Raw genomic sequence first — 21,355 nt, 5'->3', positions numbered from 1 at the left:
TCTCTCTTCCTCTCTGTATATCTGACTTTGTAATAAAAATAAAATAAATCTTTAACAACAAAAAACAAACAAAAACCAAAAATTACACAACAGTTCATTCTCAGAATACCCAGCCATCATGAAATGACATGTGATTGGACAAGGACATTTCAAAAAGTACATGAAAAGGGACCTGGCACGATAGTGTAGTGGTTAAAGTCCTCGCCTTGAACACACCAGGATCCCATATGAACGCCAGTTCTAATCCCGGCAGCTCCGCTTCCCATCCAGCTCCCTGCCTGTGGCCTGGGAAAGCAGTCAAGGACGGCCCAAAGCCTTGGGATCCTGCACCCGCGTGGGAGACCCAGAAGAAGCTCATGGCTTTGAATGAGCTCAGCTCTGGCCTTGCAGCCGCTTGGGGAGTGAATCATCATCAGATGGAAGATCTTCCTCTCTGTCACTCCTCCTCTCTGTACATCTGACTTTGCAATAAAAATAAATACATCTTTTTAAAAAGTGCATGAAAAGGCTGGAATGAGAAGATGACATACATGTTCTATAAATTTCAAGTACCTAAGGCGACTCAGGTCCCTATTAACACCCAAAACCACAAGACTGCAATCTCTTGCTAACCGCTCCTCAGAGCACACAGTAAGTGAACCACATGTATTTGTTCAATGTGGGACCCAGTAGAAGGTGCCCACAGAGCCAGGGGTGGACGTCTGAAGCTCCCAGGAACCCCCTTTACAGGGGGCACAGTGGTCGCTGGTGGTCCATTGACACCCCTCGCGGTGGGCGGTAGGCTGGCCCTGCCCTGGTGGGCAGAGAAGATGCTGCAGAGAGAAAAAGTGAGTGCGTGTGTTGGGGGCGGGTCAGGGAAGCTCCCTGTTGTCCACTTCCCTGTGCCCATTTCAGGGGGTATGTCCTCACAGCCCCCGCCCTCGGCTCAGGGCAGGTGGAAGCTCTTACCCGCCTGTTTAGACCAACCTCAACAATAGCACGGGGCTGTTCCGTTCCTGTGCTCACTAACAATGGCTCAAGTATCGGAGCAGCTCAGAGAAATGGCAGAGGGTTTTGTTTTTTTTTTTCTCTCTCTCTCTTCTACAGAATCAAAGCTGCAGGGAGTCACACAATGGCCATTTCCTCTGGCAGGGAACCTGAATAATGGTCTTCTGAGTTTTTCCAACTGAGTCACCACTCGTTAGCTCTTTAAAATGGGGGATGATGAATGATAAGCCATCCAGGGGTGAGTGTTGTTCTGCTTCCAAACACATTTCTCCCGGGCCCTGTGAACCGTGCGGTGTGAAGGAGTGCAAGGCACAACGATCACAAGAAACACTCAAGGAACATGAGAGGTTGCTCGTCCTGGAGTCACGAGGCAGGGTGCCTCTCTCACACACTCGCTCTGCCTTCTGATCCAGCTCTGCACCAGTGCTCAGGCCCCCCGGGAGGTGCAGGTGGATGCCTCAGGAGCAGCCCTCAGGAAAGGAAGTGCCCCCTAAGCCCTGTTCCCCCTCTCCCAAGAGCAACACACAGCTGACTTCTTCTCTGCCTTCTGTCTGTAGCTTCTCAAGTTTCCATGAGTCGCCTGCTTTCATCTTAGAATGAAATGGCTATGAATATCTATACATCCACACAACCATGTATGTGTGTGTGTGTGTGTGAGAGAGAGAGAGAGAGAGAAAGGACACTACAGAAAGTCTGTGCATAATGGAATTAAAAGCATGTTCATGGAGCCAATGTTAGGACATAATGTCAGCATCCAAGAAGAGTGCTGGTTCAAGTCCTTGCAACTCCACTTCTGATCCAGCTCCCTGCTAATGCACCTGGGAAGCAGCAGAGGATGGTCCAAGTGCTTGGGACCTTGCACCATGTGGGAGACCTGAAAGACGCTCCTGTCTTCAGCAGCAATCATGGGGGTAAGCCAGTGGACAACAGATCTCTCTCTGAGTTTCAAATAATCTTTTTTCAAAAAAAGACTTATTTATTTTTATTGGAAAGTCAGATTTACACAAAGAAGGAGAGACAGAGGAGAGATAATTTTCCATTCTGCTGGTTCACTCCCCAAGTGGCCTCAACAGCCAGAGCTGAGCTGATCTGAAGCCAGGAGTCGGGAGTTTCTGCTAGGTCTCCCACTTGCACCCTCAGTCCATCGTCCCCGGCAGGCCAGATTCGCAGCAAGGACACAGCGCACACCGTTCGCGGGCTAGGCCTGTGTTTCTCCCCTGCCTCTCTGTGACCTAAGAAGATCCCTCTGGCAGCAAAGGACCAAAAGAAGGATGAGACACAGTGGAGCGGGGCAGGGAAGGGGGTGAGGCAGAGAAGACAGGGAGGAGTCCCTGGGAACACTGCTTCCCTGGGAGAGGGGAGCCCCACACTCGCACACTGCCACTCCAGCGTGACAAGCTCCGGGAGCTGAGCCAGGAGAAAGGGAGGGGACAGGGTGTGGCGGGCGCTGCCCAAACGGAGATTTAGCAAGGAGCACGCAATCTAAGATTTCCCCTTGGGCAACTGCTCAGCAGCAGTTTAGAGCCCAGCCTGCAAACGAACGCCCCTCTCCCCTCCTTAAGGACCCAAACCGCTCTCTGCTGAACATAACTGGAAGGTCCTGAATGCAGGAGAGACGAGGCACAGCCCCTGGGCATGGGCTGCCACCAGCCAGGGCCCTGGGCAGAAGGACTAAAACTGTCTCTAATAGAGTCCCCTTCCCGCCACCCCCCCTTGTCCCCCACCCCGCCCCAACCGCCACCACAAGGGGAAGAGAAATTTGAGAAGGTCTTGCAAAACGAATGAGAGTTTGAGAAGCAGAGCTGTAGGGAATGGCATAACATAAAGATGGAACAGGATAGGTGGCGGCATCAAGAATTGAGAGTCCTGGGTCTGGTGTGGTAACCTAGCAGCTAAAGTCCTCACCTTGTATGCCCTGGGATTCCATATGGGCACCAGTTCTAATCCCGGCTTCTCTGTTTCCCATCCAGCTCCCTGCTTGTGGCCTGGGAAAACAAAGGATGGCCCAAAGCCTTGGGACCATGCACTCACAAAGGCTCCTGGCTCTGGCTATTGCGACCACTTGGGGAGTGGATCAGTGGATGGAAGATCTTTCCTCTCTGTCTCTCCTCCTCTCTGTGTGTCTGCCTTTCCAATAAAAATAAATCTTTAAAAAAAAAAAAATGAGAGTCCTGCGGAGGGCCAGTGTCTGGGACGTCTGAAGCCCAGTGAGGACAGAAAGGGTTTGGGGGAGTTCAGCACCCTCCCAAGGGATCCAGCCTGGCACAGGGAGGCCCCAGCAGACACAGAAGAGATGTGGGCAGGCTCAGTGCCCCACCCACCGACAGCCCCAGGCTACAGGGCTGGAGCTGGCTGTTTTTGTTTCTGTTTTCCTTCAATCACCTTGAGAACAAACCTACTGCCCCAGGGTCTAAATGCATCAGGAAGTTGCACAGAGTGAGGCAGGAGAGAACAAGGGTTCTGTGAGACTTTTGTTTCTGCCAAGGCCAGGGTCAAGGGCAGGTAGGGAGCATCCTCCATCCCAGGTCCCCAAGAGAGCACAAAAGTACCGCCTCAGGGCAGGTGTGGCGGCAGAGGTACAGACGCCCTCTTGGGACGCACTATCCCATAGAGCAGTACCCGAGTTCAAGTGCACGTCCAACCCAGCTTCCTAGTGGTGTGTACCCTGGGAGGCAGCAGGTGATGACACAAGAACTTAGGTCCCTACTACCCACGTGGGAGACCAGGGGGAGTTCCTGGCTCCTGGCTTTAGCCTGGCTCAGCCCTGGCTTGTCTGTGGGCATTTCAGCAATGTACCAGTAGATGGGAGGTCTTTCTCTGGGCATCTTTCTTTCAATTAAATAAATCTAAATATATATATATATATGGGAGAAGGGTGTGTTTGGTGTGATAGTTAAAGCCACTTGGGATGCCCTCATGCTGTGTGGGACTGCAGTGCTTGGCTCAGGTTTCTGTCCACTATGGCTTCCATCCTGCTTCCTGCTAATACACACACCGAGGGGAGAGGGGTGCAGGGTGGCTCGAATATGTGGGTCCTTGCCACCCATGCAGGAGACCTGGATTGAATGATGTGTTTCTGGTCTGGCTATTGGAAGAAATCTGGCGAGTCAACCAGCTCTCTGTCACACGCTCTCTCTACCTTTCAAATATCTGCGAATAAACACATCGCTAAAGCTTAAAACACAGCAGATTGTTGAAACTTAAACATAGCGTCACAGGCAATCTCATCTCCCTCAAGCCAACTTCCCGAAGGTTCCTGTAACAAACACACATGCTCAATGGCTGCACTGGTCACTCCCAGCTGCGGCCTCGGGGTAGATGTTGATACTAATGGGGTGGGGCTGGCTGGCACAAGTGCAGTGGCTTGCTGGGCCTCATTCTTTGCTCCAACATGCAATTTACAGAGGGAGGCAGCTGGTGGCAGAGGAGACAGCCCTAAGCTGTCACGAGACCCAGATTCTGTTCCTGCTCTTGCCCATGACTCGCAGACAGCGTATGGACACAACCCGGTCCCTGGCCAAACCTGCTGCCGCACCCACCCTATGAAATGCTGGTCCAGACAGGGATCTGGAAACCACCCCGCAACTGGCACGCCTGATTACTGCAAACCCTATCCAGCTTGAAAACAGCCTGGTGAATCTATAGATCTCTCGTATTTGTAGCCACGGCTGTGGGAGACAGCTGCTGGCCAGGTCACCCCAGTGCCCTCTGACAAATGCTTCTATCTCCCTGGAGATCTCCAAGGCAGGAAAATTCCCACAACCTCCCTGGTTTCCCATTCCACAAGGGAGAAAGTGCATAGACCCCAGGAAAGCCTGGCCAGTGAACCCCAAGTCCCCAGTGCAATGGCCTGCTCGCCAGAATGACACCCCAACCAGCTGGGACTCTGCAGCTACAGCTCTGGGTGGGAGTTCTTCCCTATTTGGTGGGGGTGGAGGTCCAACCTGGGTACCGAAAACCCAAGCAGCTTTGTCATCCTGCTAGTTTTTTCCCCCTCTTTTCCAAGTAAACTTGCAAATGTCAATAACTAGTGCAAAACACGCACGCAGAGACACATATTTCTCAACTCCCTTGCAGCTTACTCTGCTCTTGCCAGTAAAAACAAGCTTGTCTTCCTGGCCCCGTTTATATAACAGTGAGCCAGCTGCCAGGCTAGTTGTTGAGGACACAAGCTTAGCTCCTGCCTGCTAATCCCAGCGTGCTGTCCCCAGGCAGGGACACAGAACCCTGGGGCTTGCCCAGGCCACTGGCACGGCCTCCACACAACACCCCAGTTCTGAATGAAATTGCATAGGCCCCCAGGCTTTCAGAAAGGGTCTCAGAGGAGTACAGGTCCCCTTTCAGTAAGAAAGCCCTTGGCCTGCATGAGGTGAGTCCAAACGGAAATCAAGTTTAACCTTGGGTGCCCCAGGCGCCAAGACAAGCTCCCAGGATCTCACTCATCTCTTCTTCTGATTGGCCCCTCGGAGTAACAACAAGCACCTCCCCCCCCAACTCACAGCACCCTCTGTTGAGACAATGCACCCTAACAGCAGTTACAGAAGGGAGCTATAATGCACAGAGCCAGCGACTTGGGGTGTCTGCACAGGGCATCTGTCCAGGGCTGTACCTGGCCCAGATACCTCATTCTGTTCACTGTTACCCAGCGCTCCATGCCACCCTTGCCCCACCCTGCTCTGGGTTTGCCCACCCCCTGTCTCCTTCTCTCCCAGTTCCTCTCCATCTCCCAGCTCTTCTCAGCCCTATCCAACCTCACAGAGCAAGAAGGAAGAGACATAGGGAGGTGAAGGGGACTGAGCCTAGGGGATGATGGGGGTCTCTCTCAGGCATCAAGAGTCACCCCCTCGGGACCAGACACCCGTATCACAGCACTGGTTCAGGTCCCAGCTGTTCTGATTCCAATCCAGCTCCCTGCTAGTGCACCTGGGAAAGTAGCAGAAGACGGCCCAAGTCCTTGTACCCCTGCCATCCACGCGGGAGACCTGGATGAAATTCCAAGCTAGCTACATCCTGACCCAGCCTTAGCTGTTGTGGCCATTTGGGGAGTAGACCAGTGGATGGAAACTACCTCTCCTTCCTTCTTTTTCTATCACTTTTATAAAAAGTTTTACTTGTAAGATAGAGTTAAAAAGAGAGAATCAGAGAGAGAGAGAAAGAGAGGAGAGAAACAGCTTCCATCCAATGGGTCACTCCTCAAAAGGATGAAATAACCAGAGCTGGGCCAGATCAAAGTCAGAAACCAGGAGCTCATCCGGTTCTCCCATGTGGGTGCAGGGGTCCAAGCACTTGGGTCATCTTGAGCTGATTTCCCAAGGGCATTAGCAGGGAGCTGGATCAGAAATAGAGCAGCCAGGACTCATACAGGTGCCCATATAGGATGCTGGCATGACAGACACCAACTTAACCTGCTGCTTCACAGCACCAGCCCCAAATACATAAATCATTTAAAACTGTAATAACAGTGGGATGGGGGATCCCTTGGCCGTCTCCTTCTACTCTGCAGCAGTGGTACTTACAGCCCACCCCCTGCTAACATCCCAAGAGGACACCCTTATGCCAAGCAGGGAGGGGTGAGGCTGCTGGATGGACTTCTTCCAGCTCTAGGTTGTGTGTTGGGGAAAGGGAAGCCTTTCTCCAGCTCAGCTCTAAAACCCGCCCCACCCTCAATCCACCCCCCTGCCCTCCCACGAGCGTGTTCGTGCATCTTGTACCTGCTTGTATTTGTCTTGTATTTGGCAGAGTCAGTATTGACCTTGGCTCAGCTTCCCTCCCCAGCCGATCCACCAACACGGGCCAGACTGTGTCTGTGGCTAGGAGAGAGGCTGGCAGGAGGCTCCTTTGGACCCATAAAAAGGTAGAGCTGGATGCTGCTGATTCTGAGACCCCACGGGTGCCCAGGGTCTCAGGATAAAGCCATTCCCCCATCGCTCCCCTGACTGCACCACAAATAATCACCTGGCCATGGCCCAAGCAGGTCCGGAGTGGCTTAGGTCACCTGGTAATATAAACTACTTACAGAAAAAGAAACCTGGCCAAGGGTGAATACTGCATGTCCCCTACCCCCAGATTTACCCCAGGGAGAAAGGAGTAAGGATTAGAGATTACAACAGGGCTGAGCAGGGCTAAGCAGGGCTGAGCAGGGCTAAGCAGGGCTGAGCAGGGCTGGGAAGGCATGGACCACCTGATGGATGCCTATGGGACTCTGTCCAAAAGGCGGCAGCACCTGGGAGTGAGTGCTAAGAAGGCTTCTGAGAGGCAGAAGGGTCCTTGGGGAGGATTCATGGCAACCTGCTCCCAGCCAGGAGTCATGCTGCCAGGGGGTGGCACAGCTGGCATCAGATCCCTGGGCTTCGTGCCCTTGGTTCACAGCCACTCTCACAGCCTTTGGCCTGCCCAGGAATGCAGCAGGAAAGAGATGACCTTCCCGGCCCTGGATGTGGCATTGATGCAATCTAACCAGGAGCCTGCATGCCGCCTCCCCCAATCAGGACTTCTGCATGATGTCCTCAGACAGTGGAAGGAGGAGATATCCCTGATGTCCCCGCCTCATCCTGCAGGGAGCTGCGCTCCTTATGCACCTGGGATGGCTCCTGGGGCGGATTCCATTCCGCTCTGAGTGTTGGGTCCAGGGCCATGCTAGACTGTGAGCAATCGTCAAGCTCTTGGATTTTTTAATTCTGTCCCATCGGCTTGTCCTGCTGCCAGACAAACTCCCGTCCAAGCCCAAGGCCCCAAGTACTGCAGACTGCATGCCCAGCTCTCTAGCCACTTCCACACGAATGCACACACTGGCCCGCTCACTTGACTCCCCTGGGAAGGTAGCAGTTGGGAACAGAAGTGCAACAGGAAAGCCTGGACTCTGCTGTCCTGGGCCAGCCCATTCACCCATTATCAACAAACCCCATCAGAACCCCACAATCTGGTGTCCCTCCCTGCTCCTTACAGGCTTCTCCTAAGTTGACTGGATCCTAAAAAATTACAAAACACTGAAAAGCCCCCCTTTTTGTGGCTGGAAATAGCATACAGATTCTAAAATTGCAATAGAAAAGTAAGCAGCAAAAAGTAACCAGAAACATTCTGAAAACACAAAGCAATGAGAGGGAGGATTCATTGTACTAAATATGGAAATATATCCTATAGCAGCACTCATCAAAACAGTGTGGCACTGCAAGACAGAGCCATGGGCAACACTACAAAGTTCAGAAGTTACAGACATCGAAAGCAGTTGAAATATACCCTTGAAGGCGGTTTCTGTGGTAATAAATTTTATGTCATGTGTACTTTACCACATTTATTAAAAAAAAAAAGCACAGTCTCAGGCACTGTTCCAACTGTGTTCCCAGATACCTGACTTGAACTTCCCAGTCCTCTCACAAAAGAGGAAGCTGAAGTTATACATCTGATCAGGTGTGATGCTGGATTCAAACCCAGACAACTGGGTCTGTGTGCTTTGAAACTGCTCACCGTGCTAAGGAACAGTCGAAAGCAAGAATGTGGATAAAGGGTAACTTCCAGGGGTTGGCACTGTGGTGGAATGGATTGAATTGTCACCTGCAATGCTGGCATCCCCTGTGGGTGCTGGTTTAAGACCCAGCTGCTTCACTTCCAATCCAACTCCTTGTAAATGTGCTTGAAAAAGTGGAGCATGACCCAAGTCCTAGGGCCTCTGCACCCCTGTGGGAAACTTGGAAAAAATCCTGGCTCCTGGTCTCAGTCTGGCCCAGTGCTGGTGATTCCCTCCATTTGGTGAGTGAACCAATGAATGGAAGGTGTCTTTCTCTCTCTCTCTGTAACTCTGCCTTTCAAACAAACAAATAAACAAAAAAGATAAATTCTAAAATCAGTAGGGGAAAGATGGATTGTTCAATAAAGAGATGTCAGGGAAATAACTAGAAAAAAATGACAGTGCCAGATCTTAGGACTTACTATGATAAATACAAAATGAATTGAAATATTTACATTTCTAAGAGGCTCCTGGCACCTGGCTCAGATCAACTCAATTCTGGCCATTGCAGACACTTGGGGAGTGAACCAACAGATGGAAGATCTTTCTCTATGTCTCTCCTTCTCTTTGTAAATCTGCCTTTCCAATAAAAATAAATAAATCTTTAAAAAACAATAACAAAAGGGTTCCAGCACAATGGTTCAGTGGCTAAATCCTGGCCTTACAACTGCTGGGATCCCATGTGAGCACCATTCTGTGTTCCAGCTCCCTGCTTGTAGCTTGGGAAAGCAGAAGAGGACAGCCTAAAGCCCTGGGACCCTGCACCCATGGGAGACCCAAAAGAGGCTCCTAGCTTTGGATTGGCTCAGCTCTGGCCATTGCAGCCACTTGGGGAGTGGATCAGCAAACAGAAGATATTTCTGTCTATGTCTCTGTAAATCTGCCTTTCCAATAAAAATAAATAACATCTCTTTTTTTTTTAATCTCCAAAAAGGCTAAATTTAACTGCAGTTAAAAAAACTACACATGGCAAAAAAAAAAAACAAAAAACAAACAACAAAAAAAAAAAAAACCACCCTCCACTACCAAAAAAGGCAAAAGATAAATGATGAACTAGAAACTAGATTTGCAACACATAGCATAGGGGACTAGACTGAAGGCTCCTCTGAAGGTTTAAACAAAAACAAAAAAAAAATCAACATCCCAATAAAAATTGTGAGCAATGCATATGAATAAGCAGATCATAGAAATAGATAATACAAATGTCTGCTATCAGGGAAAAACCCATACACTTCAGATAATATGCATGCAAATAAATTCCACACAGATACCATTTTCTGCCTATTTATCAGCTCAAGGCACTGTTGGCAGGGTGTGGGGAGCCGGGCACTGCTGGGAGCAGGACTGGGGGCACCTGCCCTCCTCTCAGTTGCAGCTCACATGGCCTTTGACCCCTCAGCTCAGCCTCAAAGATCTGATCCTGCACGCAACTTCTGGGATATGCAACACTGTTCCCCATGGCCCCTCTATAACAGCTCAGAAGGGGACTGGGTCAATAAACCTTGCATTTCGACTACAAATAAAAAGTAAATACGGGTTTGGAATGATGGCTCAATTGGTTATTCCTCTGCATGCAAGCACTAGTATCTTATGTGGACACCAGTTTGTGTCCTAGCTACTGCACTTCACACACAGCTTGCTGCTTATGCACTGGAAAAGCAATAGAGGATGGCCAAGTGCTTGGGCCTCTCTGCACCTTTTATTGGAGACCCAGCAGCAGCTCCGGCTCCTGACTTTAGGTAGGCTCAATTCTGTCCACTGCAGTCATTCGGGTAGCGAACCAAAGGATGGAAGATCTTTCTGTTTCTCCTCCTCTCTGTAAATCTGCCTTTCCAATAAAAAAAGGAAAAGGAAAGGCAGATATACAGAGAGGAGGAGAGACAGAGAGGAAGATCTTACATCCGATGATTCACTCCCCAAGCTGCCGCAACAGCTAGAACTGAGCCAATCCGAAGCTAGAAGCCAGGAGCTTGTTCTGGATCTCCCACGCGGGTGCATGGTCCCAAATCTTTGAGCCGTTGTCAACTGCTTTCCCAGGGCACAAGCGGGAAGCTGGGAGGGAAATGGAGCCGCCAGAATTAGAACCGGCGCCCACATGGCATTCTGGCACATTCAAGGCAAGGACTTGAACCACTACGCTATCATGCCGGGCCAATAAGTCTTTTTTTAAAAAAGTAAATAAAAGATGAAGTTCTGGGCTGGTGTTGTGGCACATTAGATAAAGCCACAACCTGTGATGCCGGCATCCTATACAGACACAGGTTCAAGTTCCAACTGTTCCACTTTCAGTACAGCTCCCTGCTAATGTGCCTGGGAATGCAGCAGAGGATGGCCCAAGTGCCCTGGCCCCTGCACCCGGTGGGAGACCTGGAGGAAGTTGCTGGCTCTGTCCTGGCCACTGCAGGCATTTGGAGGTAAGACAGCAGACAGATCTGTCTCTTTGTCCCTCTCTCTGTCTCAGTGTGTGTGTGTGTGTGTGTGTGAGCGTGCACGCTTTAAAAAAAAAGGTAATGGAAAACCTCAGCAGTGTTTTCAGAACATACCCAAGCCTGTTGCTAAATCTACCCCATCCAGACAGAGCTACCACCAGGGCTCAAGGCTCCTACGGGATCCTCCCAGGGGAAACAAAGCTCCAAGCTCTGTCACAGCGCCTGAAGGCTTGGAGTGACTCAGCCAAAGACCCCCTGGCCAGGCAAGCAGTTACAGCAGGGCAGGCCTGACCGCCCACTACCCTGTGGCCTCTCTCTCCAGGATGGCCAACCATAAAGCAGAGAACAGCACCTGCAGATGTGGAGAGGGAACGGGATGCCCCATAATAGCCCAAACACACCCCAGGACCTGAGCGGCCTTCAGCGCCTGAGGGAAGGCAGAGGGCACTGCTGGAGGCCCGAGGGAGGCTGTGGGGTTGCAGAGGGATTCCCACGAGGACATTGGGAAGGAAACAGAAGACCCTGCTGGCTCGGGGCAGGCGGGGGCTGTTGGCAAGGCATGCAACAGCGGGTTCAGGGCAGGGTCTGGCACTTCCTGCGTGCAACAGCGCACTGGCTGCTGAACCTCCCGGAGCCTCCTTGGCACCCCGCCTACTCAGCTGCCTCAGCAACACTCAGCCCTCTCTCTCAGCTTTTGGTCTCCACCAGATCCTGTCCCTCAGCAAGTAAACAAGCTGAAGTTCGCTCATCTTCAAAAGGGAAAAAAAAAAAAAAAAACACCTGCCACCTATTGGCCCCTGCAGCCAAGGCACACTCCATTTCTTCCCCTAATTTTATGCCTGTCTATACTCACTGGCTCCATTTTCCTTCCGCTCTTTCTCTCTCGAACCTCTCTCCTACCAGCCTCTGACTCCTGTGCTGCCCTAGCCTTCCAGGTCAAGGTCACCACCTGTTGCTAAATCTACCCAGTCTGCCACCCTCTTGCCTGACAACATGGCTCCCTCTTTTTGGAAACTGTTGCCGGCACGATGGTTCTACTGGCTAATATCCCTCACTTCCAACCACCAGCATACCATATAGGCACTGGTTCGTGTCCCAGCTGCCCTGCTTTCCATTCAGCCCCCTGCTTGTGGCCTGGGAAAGTAGTGGAGGATGAGCCAAAGCGTCAGGACCCTGCATCCAAGTGGGAGACCCAGAAGAAGCTCCTGGCTCCTGGCTTCAGATAGGCTCAGCTCTGACTGTTGAAGCTATTTAGGGAGTAAGTCAATGCATGGAAGAGGTTTCTTTCTGATCTGCCTTTCTAACATAAATAAACAAATCGGTTTTTTTTCAAAGATTTATTTTTATTACAAAGTCAGATATACAGAGAGGAGGAGAGATAGAGAGGAAGATCTTCCATCCGATGATTCACTCCCTAAGTGACTGCAAATGGCCATTGCTATGCCGATCCGAAGCCAGGATCCAGGAACTTGCTCCAGGTCTCCCACACGGGTACAGGGTCCCAAGGCTTTAGGCCTTCCTCCACTGCTTTCCCAGGCCACAAGCAGGGAGCTGGATGGGAAGTGATGCAGCCGGGATTAGAACTGCTGCCCATATGGGATCCCGGCACATTCAAGGCTAGGCCACGCCACCCGGCCCAATAAGCAAATCTTAAAACATCCTGCCCCTGCACGCCTCCCGGATTCACACCTGCAGCTCAGCCTTTACCCCCACCTCCCCCGCCTGCTTAGTTCTTGACACCTATGTCCAGGTCCTTCTCAGCCTCTCCCCTCGGTTGTCCAATGGACAACTCTATTTCCACACATGCAAACCTGACCAAGACCTTCCCCACCAGCAGACCTGTAGCCCATGTCCTCTGTGAAGGGTTGAGGGGAGGTGGTGGGGTGGGACAGGGAGTTGGTCCTCTTGCCAAGAGTGAATGAGATCGCATGTACAAAGTGTCAGTACAGCTCCTTGCACACTACTGGGACTCAGTACACGGTAATGGCTGTCACTGCCACCACACAGAGAGGAAAGACACCTGATTCAGACAACAGGTGCTATAGGAAGGCAGGGACGCCCGGGGCGCCCTCCTAAGGGTAGACGCCACCAGGCGTGTTGATGTAGTTTGACAGCAAGAAGCAGGCCCCCTCCCCTTCCTGTCCTGCAGATACAGGAGAAAAAAAAAAAAAACTGAAATACTTGTCCCACCTACTTTCCTCCTTACCTTGACCCTCCCCACCCTAATCAGAGACTCACATGGACATGTCAACAATAATAAAAATGATATTTTTTTTTAAAGAAGCCATCAGTAGAGCTGACACAGTGCAGGTGGGAGTGGGCAGAGCTGCTGCAGTACCCCTAAAACCAGGATCCTGGGAGAGTCCCTGACCACATAGGGACTTCCAGCCTCTTGGGCGAGGGGGAAGCACACAGATGAAGTGTCCTGGGAGAAAGTCCCCAGGGGCTTCACCTAGCCAGACGGTCTGAGTGTCCACAAAGCCTTTCTTGGCCATCTTGCCCCGGCCCCTGCAGCTTCCAGGCATTCTCTCCCAGCTCTCTAACTCACAGATCATTGTTGGACTTCCCTGTTCAGCTGGGCTGATGAGCTGGCGCCTTGGCTCCTCAGCCAACCCCAGCCTTCTCCCGGGCCCAGGACACCTGCGGGTCCTATGGAGGAACAGACTCAGGTGGCACTGAGACAGGAGGCAGGAGTTGGCTTGCTCCAGATGCGAGCAAAAGGAATCCCAGTGTATTTTCTGATTTCCTTCAGGTCTTGACTCAACTAGGAGTTCACTGGGGTCCTTCCAGGTGGGATACCTGCTCCACGCACCACCCTCCCTCACAGGCCCATAGCCTGTCTGACTCCCCTTCCTTATTTCGCCACAGCCTCCTCCGGGGTCTCCCCTAGCAGGAGGAAGCACAAAGAAGCCAGAGCTTTTTGTGTCTGTTCACTTTCAGCACCTAGAAAACATTATATACAGAGATATTGATAAATATTTTGAGATAGTTCTAGAACAAACAGTTAGGCCCACTTCTTGAAGCCCTCTCTGTGCACTGGAGGTTTTCTGAACACTCTTAACAAAGCTTAGCTCGGCGGGTCACGACCACCTTGGGAGGTGAGGCAGACATTCCCCGGTGTCCTGGAGGGGCCAGGGCTCTCCACATGCCCCCAGGACACCCAAGAGCCGGGGATGGTTGGGTCCCTTACGTAAATGACATAGTATTTGTGTCTGACCTAAACACACCCTGCTACCTAGTTAAAACAATCTGTCGCTTACTCATTCGACCTAATGCCACGTAAATGCATGCAGAGAGTTATTATCTGCATTGTTTAAGGAGCTAGGACAAGAACAAAGTCTGTACATGTCCCGGACGGGTGCAATTTAAAAATATTTCTAATCCATCTGCGAACGTGGAATCCACAGAAATGGAGGATTCCATTTCTCTGGAAATATTGACGTTTTGGTTTTCTTTTAAAAGACAGACCTACTCGAAAGAGTTACAGCAAGAGAGGAAGAGACACATCTCATCCGCTGATTCACTCCCAAATGACTACAAAACTAGGCTGAAGCCAGGACCCCAGGAGCTTTAACTGGCTCTCCCACAAGAGTGACAAGGGCCCTCTTGGGTCATCTTCCTCTATTTTTCCCAAGGCCAATGGCAAGGAGCTGGATCAGCTGGGGCATAAAGCAGTGCGTGTCCACATAGGATGCTGCATCATAAGCAATGGCTTTGCCCACTACAGCACAGCCTCAGGCCTGATGTTTGCCACATGAGGATGTTGAACCTCACAGACTTAACCACTCACCCCAAGTCACACCATGTCCCCAGGGCAGGGCAGGGGCAGCACTCTGACTGGCTCCAAGGCCTCTGTCACTGCCTATGTGCAGCTGAAGGAGAGGAGAGGGCAGAAAGGGAGAGAGAAAGGGGCCATAGAAGCCTCTGGAAGAAACCATTTAGCGCTCAAGACCTTCGTGCTGCCCAGGAGAACTTTCTGGAAGAACAGGGACACTGCCCTGTCTGGGACAGCAGCCAGCAGCCACAGCAGTCTGGCGCTACAAGTGACCAGTACAACTAAAAAGCCAATTTGTTTAACCCGGAAGGGATTGCAGTTAATTTGACATGTGGCTGGCAGCTGTGTGTTAGAGAGCACAGCTTTAGACCCAGGGTGCATGTGGGGACCAAGCGTGCCCCTGGCGGAGCCCATGGCAAGCAGGCCTGGTGGCTCAGGGAAAGGGCAGGGAGAGGCTAGGGGTGCTGGCTTAGAGTAGTGAGCAAGCAGCCTGGTTTCAGGGGGAGTTAGGGAGATCCATACAGACACTTGGCGTGTGGGGGTGGGAACGAGGTATAAGGAAATTCAGTGTTGCCCATGACCTTGGGCCTCAACCAGACTGCTGCTTCTCTCTCCCCAAACAACGTGCGGGAGACCCGTCGCACACCAGGCCAGCATGCAGCGAGCAGGTGACAGAGACCAGGTTTTCACAGTTCCCTGCAGATTTGCACTCAGCCACCCTCAGGCTCCTTCTGGGTGTGATCTCTGCCATTCAGGCCTCATGGCCTGCATAGTGCTGCATAGTGCTTGTTTGGGTGAACAAACAAGGACGGGGCCAGAGCCAGCAAGACTCTTTGCCCAGAAGTCTAGGGGGTAGGAGGTATGGGGAGGGACCCCATTCAGGTCTTCATTCACACCAGCTGGGTGGACATTCCCAACCTGACAATGTCACAAGGGACAGCTGACCAAAAGGACACTTGCAGGCCTCAGCCCTTGGTGTTCACATTTAATAGAACTGGGGTAATGAGGCTCGTGCGACTGGTATCCCACAGCAGCACCTGTTCGTATCCTGGCTTTTCCACTTCGCTTCCAGCTCTCCAGTGATGGCCTGGAAAAGTAGTGGAGAATGGCCCAAATCCTTGGGACCCTGCACCCATGTGGGAGACCCAGAGGAAATTCCTGCTCCTGGATTCAAACTGGCTCAGCCATCTGGGGCGGGGGGAGGGGGAAAGCCAGCAGATAGAAGATCCTTATGTCTCTCCTTCATTCTGCACACAATCTGCCTCTCAGATAAAAATAAATTTTTTTTTCACATGGGGCAAGCACCAACAATCAGCCATTTTACCAAGGTACACCCCAAATGCGGTGCCAGGGCCAGAGGCACATGATTTAGGGTGACGACAGGGTCACAGGTCAGCCTTGGGGGAAGCCAAAGGTTGCTCTGGTGAGAGAATCTGTTATGGAAACAAGACTTTGAGACTGGGTCCCATGCGGTGTGGCCTGTCGGTTAAAGTCCTCGCCTTGAACGCACCATAATCCCATTTAGGCACCGGTTCTAATCCCGTCAGCTCCACTTCCCATCCAGCTCCCTGCTTGTGGCCTGGGAAAGCAGTGGAGGAAGGCCTAAAGCCTTGGGACCCTGTACCCGTGTGGGAGACCTGGAGCAAGTTCCTGGATCCTGGCTTCGGATCGGCATAGCAATGGCCATTTGCAGTCACTTAGGGAGTGAATCATCGGATGGAAGATCTTCCTCTCTATCTCTCCTCCTCTCTGTATATCTGACTTTGCAATAAAAATAAAACAAATCTTTTTTTTTAAGACTTTGTGACCTTCAAAAAGTGTGACGTGAGCTTGTGTGGAGCCCTAGTCCACAGAGCAGAATCCACTGGGAACTTGAGTTTCCTCTGTCCAGGCCTTCCAGGCTCAGCCTTGTGACTGCCAGATACCTGAGTCCCAGCCAGTCCAGTAGCCTGGGCAGCAGACACACCTGGGCAGTCCTGGTGGCGCTGGCTGCATTTGCAACAGCTGAGCCCGCAGCGAGCTGAGGGACGTCCCCTAGGCCAGCTTCAGCGCAGCCACCTGCTGCACCTCACTCCTCCAGAGCTGGAGCCACAGTCATTTGCTCCGTGCTTCCGGCCCAGCTTCTTTATTCTCACTCTCCAGTTGGCGCGCATGCCGAGCATGTGTGGGTGTGGGAGAGGAGCTGGGTATTTCGATGGCTCTGCATTTTCCCTCCGAATGGGGAGGTCTTTCACTTCCTCCCAGCTTCTTGGTTCTGCCTTTCACAGGCAGTCCGGGCCTGGGACCCGCCACCCCCATCGTCCCCCTCCTTCCTGAGCAGTAGGAAAATGGAAAACTGGTTGTAACAGGTGGCAGCTGGCTGGGGGCCACATGAAGAGCTGAGGGAAGCAGCCCCCGGGTTGGCAGCCACCAGGGCAGGTGCCCCGGGATGCAGGTGCCCCATGTTGGGCTGGCCTAGACTGCCACTTCCCCTTCTTCTGCTGCTCCAGGCTTCAGCCAGAGGAGAGTGACTTCTCAGTTGGGCCCCAGTCACCCCCTCCCAGCTTGGCCTCCCAGTTGAGCTCCTCCTTAGGGAGTCTCGGAGCTACCCGGAGCACAGGCTCTAGGGAGAGGAGAACTTCTACCACTAAACTTGAAACCTTCCCTTGTCCACCTCTCGGACCCTCCAGAGTTTGGAGAGTTAGGGCGGGGAGGGGTCTCTCACCAGCGTGTTGCGAAACAGATCTCCTTCCTGAGCACAAATCGCCCAGAAATGACACAAGTAGGGCACTGCATCCCGGCAGGGACAAACCCAGCAGAATGTTTCCTCGCTCAGGGCAAGAGTGCATGGGGCTGGCAGAGCTTTCAGCCAGGACAGCCGCCAGCAGCTGCTCCACCAGCCCACCTGCTGTCCTCTGTTTTCCACCCCATCCTCAAAGAAGCCTTCAGACCTCAGCATGAACCTGGGCACGGGCAGCTGCCCAACTGCTCCAGAGGAAAGACCCGAGATAGGCAACTGGGCCCGCAGCCAGAGGGCAGGCAGGCGAGCGCACACTCCACGGGAGCCAGAGTGTGGCTCCCGCCCCCATTCCATCCTCAGGAGCTCCAGGTCCTGCACCAGCCTCCCTCTGCACTCAATTCCTGGGAAGAGAGCAGCCTTCGGCTGGCTACAGCTGGTGCCACTAAAGCGTCTGTCACCGAGGGAGGCTCTGTGACTCAATGCCATGATGTCAGACCCTTCACAGTCAGGGTACTGTCATCCGCACTGACACCCGGCGGGCGAGCCGGCGGGGGTCGGGGTGAACCAAGAAGGGGTGCAACACACATCCATAAGAGCAAGGGAGGGACGGAGGATCGGTCCACAGGAGCTGCGGGAAACAGCTGCCCCCGAGGGCGAGCCGGCGCGCTTCTCCCCCAGCTTAGAGCGTCTGAGGGCACAGCTGTGTGAGACACAACGGGGGGCAACCGGGAAAGAGTCGGGTTTCCGAGAACACACCTAGACCTGCACGCAAACCGCAGAGGGGCTCCCCAATCACAGACCAGACTGCGCGCGACGCCCACGGCCGAGGACGCAGCAGGGGGCGCACGCGTGCCAGCCGGGTCCGGGCCTGCACCTTGTGCCCGCGGGGAACCCAGCTCGCCGAGGAAAAAGGGGGGGCTTGTCCCACCTTCTAACTTGCCCCCTCCCAACCTCTGGGCGGATTGCGGCTGATTCCCCATCCACCCCGCTGCCCGAGCCTTTCCCTCGCAGCGCGGAAGCCCTTACCCAGCGTGAGGCAGGCCCCCGGGATCAGCGACGCGGCCCCCGCGGCCAGCAGGGCGGCCAGCAATGCGCAACGAACTGCCAGCTTGCTTCCTCCTCCGAGGGTCACCCCCATTCGCAGAAAGGCGGGCGGAAACAGAGCGGCCACGGCAGGGTGGGCTCGGGCCCCGAAGGCAGCTCCCATGCCCCGCAGGCGGGCGCGAGGTGCACGGCGCGAGTCCCTCGGCCCGGCGCGGCGCTCCGCGCTGCTCCCGGAGGCCGAGCTCGGTGTCAGCGCGACTTCCCACTTGCACATGACTCAGAACCGCCGACGAGTGCTGGCAACGCTGGAAAACATTTGAGGAACTCGCGCTGGAGCGTCTCTTGGCGGTCCCAGGGTGCAGTTACGAAAGCCCAGCCGATGGCGCAACAGCCCCGCGCCCCGGCCCACCGGAGGGGGTGGCTTCCTGCCGCCGCGCCACACCTGAGCCGCAGGGCCGGAGACGCGAGCCCCTCCCTCAGGCCTGCCGCCCGGGGGGAGGGGGACGAGCCGCGGCGTGCGCTTGTTGGCTTTTGCTTTTTTTGGTTTCGTTGAGTAGTAGGTCTGGGCTGTGACTGAGGCACCTGGGAGTGTCCTCGGGGAGACGGTGTGCCTCGGCTCCACGTGATGAAGCTGCACTCGGCTGCGCGCCCTGGGGATACCTGGGGAGCCAAACCCCAGGAATCTCGGTCCAACTCCACACAATTCGGATTTCATGAGTTCGGAGTGCGGCTTCTCACAAGCAGAGCAGAAGCCAAGGGGAAACAAAAGGTTTTGGGTCGCTCGGATAGACCCCTGTCCAGCGACGCATCAGCTGCTGTGACTTCAGTGCGCAACCGGAGCCTCACTATTCTCCACTGTCGGAAATAAAGCACCCGGTCCTGGACAGGTTACAGCGAAGATTCTGCAAGCTGGCATCTAAACCTGTCTCAGGTTCTGGGGGGCTGCAGGTGTTTCCTCAGTCGGCAGAGCCTGCACACACATATTCCCTGCCAGAGGGACAGAAACCAGCACTTGCCTTTCACAAGTGACCACAAGGACTGCCCAAAGAGGGCCCATCCAGGTGTCCCACACAGCCTGAAACTGAGACGGTGGCCCCAGCGCCAAATCTGGAGGGAAAGAAAACAGGCTAAGTGTGGGCTAGGAAGCTTCTAGACCAGCAGTCACTCATGAGAAGGCGTGTTGCCACTGTGGGCTTCAGGCCCCAGGGCTCCTGAAGTACAGTCCTCAGACCATCCACATTCAGCATCCCAGACAGGACCGGCACACAAACGACCCACATCAGGATGGGGGCTTGTCTGGGTGGGCTGACTCCAAGGCGCCACAGCAAATGAAAGTTACAGGTGCATCTGCAGGGAGACTCAGAAGAGGCTTCTGGCTCCTGGCTTTGGATCAGCTCTGGCTGTTGCAGTCACGTGGGGAGTGAACAGCAGATAGGTCTTTCTGTCTCTCCTGTCTGGAAATCTGTGTTTCTAATAAAGATGGATACATCTTTATTTAAAAAAAAAATAAAAGGAAGTTGGAGGTGTTTTGGCCACATCCCACTCTCCTGCTGCTTCAAACAGAGCTGCTGCGGGGCTGGGGCGGCTTCCCAATGCAGCCACCCCATCCTCTCCGTGGAACACACAGATCTGAGAATAATCACAGAGGGGCCACAGGCTGCTGCCAGCCCCAAACCGGAAGGCTGCTCGGGGGCCTTTGGCAAAGATAGAATTTCCTTATTTTTTGAAGAAAATTGCTATTTATTTATTTGAGAGGCAGAGACACAGCGTGAGGGAGTCACCCTGCTTTGGTTGGCTGTGCAAATGGCCACAGCAGCCGGGGCTCTTTGCCCAGGGCTCTCCTCCCCGGGCTCTCCCACCTGGCTACCGGGGCCACAGTCTCTTGAGTCATCACCACTGCCTCCCAGGGCCTGCTGCAGTCAGGAACCAGGAACCGAACCCTGGCACACTGATGTGAAAGGCAGGTGTCATAGCTGCTAGACCAAATGGCTGCCCCAGGGAAGAGCTTAGCAGAGGGGTACAGAAGCCAAGAAGAGGGGAGAGAGAGCGTAGTGGCTAAATCCTCGCCTTGCTTGCATCAGGATCTCAAATGGGCACCTGTTCGAGTTCCAGCTGCTCCACTTCCCATCCAGCTCCCTGCTTGTGGCCTGGGAAAGCAGTGGAGGACCTCCCAGAGCCCTGGGAACCTGTACCCGTGTGGGAGACCTGGAGGAAGCTCCCGGTTCCTGTCTTCAGGCTAACCCAGCCCCAGCCATCTGAAGAGTGAACCAGCAGTTGAAAAAGCTCTCTTTCATGTGTGTATGTGTGTGTACTCTTTTTCTCTCCCTCTCTCCATGTAATTCTGACTTACAAATAAATAGTTTTATCATTAAAAAAGCAGTAGCTGTGTCCATTTCCCATTATGTCCCCAGCTCCTAGGTTTGGTCCACGTAGCCCAAGCTGCCATGGGCTTTTGGGGAGTCATCCTGTGGGTGTATTTAATAAATAACTTTTTTAGTCTTAAAGATTTTTTTTTTATTGGAAAGTCAGATTTACAGAGAAGAAAGTAATGCAACAAGATGGAAGAATCCACCATGGGGGGGGGAGCGGATTTTGGGGAGGGGAGGGGGGAATCCCAGTGCCTGTAAAACTGTGTTGCATGATGCAAAGTAATCAATAAAAAAATTTTTTTTAATTTAAAAAAACAAAGAGAGAAGAGACAGAGAGGAAAATCTTCCATCCGCTCATTCGCTCCCCAAGTGGTCAAATCAGCCAGAGCTAAGCCTATCCAAAACCAGGAGCCAGGAGTTTTTCCCAGGTCTCCCACGTGGGTGCAGGGTCCCAAGGCTTTGGGCTGTCCTCCATCGATTTCCCAGGCCACAAGCAGGGAGCTGGATGGGAAGTGAAGTAGCCAGGAC

At 53.1% G+C, this 21,355-nt stretch overlaps 1 protein-coding gene across 1 annotated transcript in view; it reads right to left on the bottom strand.

Annotated features, from left to right (window-relative positions):
• IL6R (interleukin 6 receptor) overlaps positions 1-20,534 on the bottom strand; it is a 49,208-nt gene extending 28,674 nt beyond the window's left edge. The window contains exon 1 of the mRNA XM_040998996.1: positions 18,441-20,534. Within this exon, the coding sequence (XP_040854930.1) occupies positions 18,441-18,732 (292 nt within the window). The 5' untranslated portion in view covers positions 18,733-20,534. The remainder of the gene's footprint in view (positions 1-18,440) is intronic.
• Positions 20,535-21,355: the final 821 nt, after the last annotated feature.

The sequence above is a fragment of the Ochotona curzoniae genome, unplaced genomic scaffold, assembly GCF_017591425.1.
Source record: "Ochotona curzoniae isolate NIBS_2020 unplaced genomic scaffold, NIBS_Ocur_1.0 scaffold_1037, whole genome shotgun sequence".
Classification (NCBI taxonomy): Eukaryota; Metazoa; Chordata; class Mammalia; order Lagomorpha; family Ochotonidae; genus Ochotona; species Ochotona curzoniae.
Note: the sequence above shows the minus strand (reverse complement) of the source record. Positions and strands in the feature narration are given on the sequence as shown.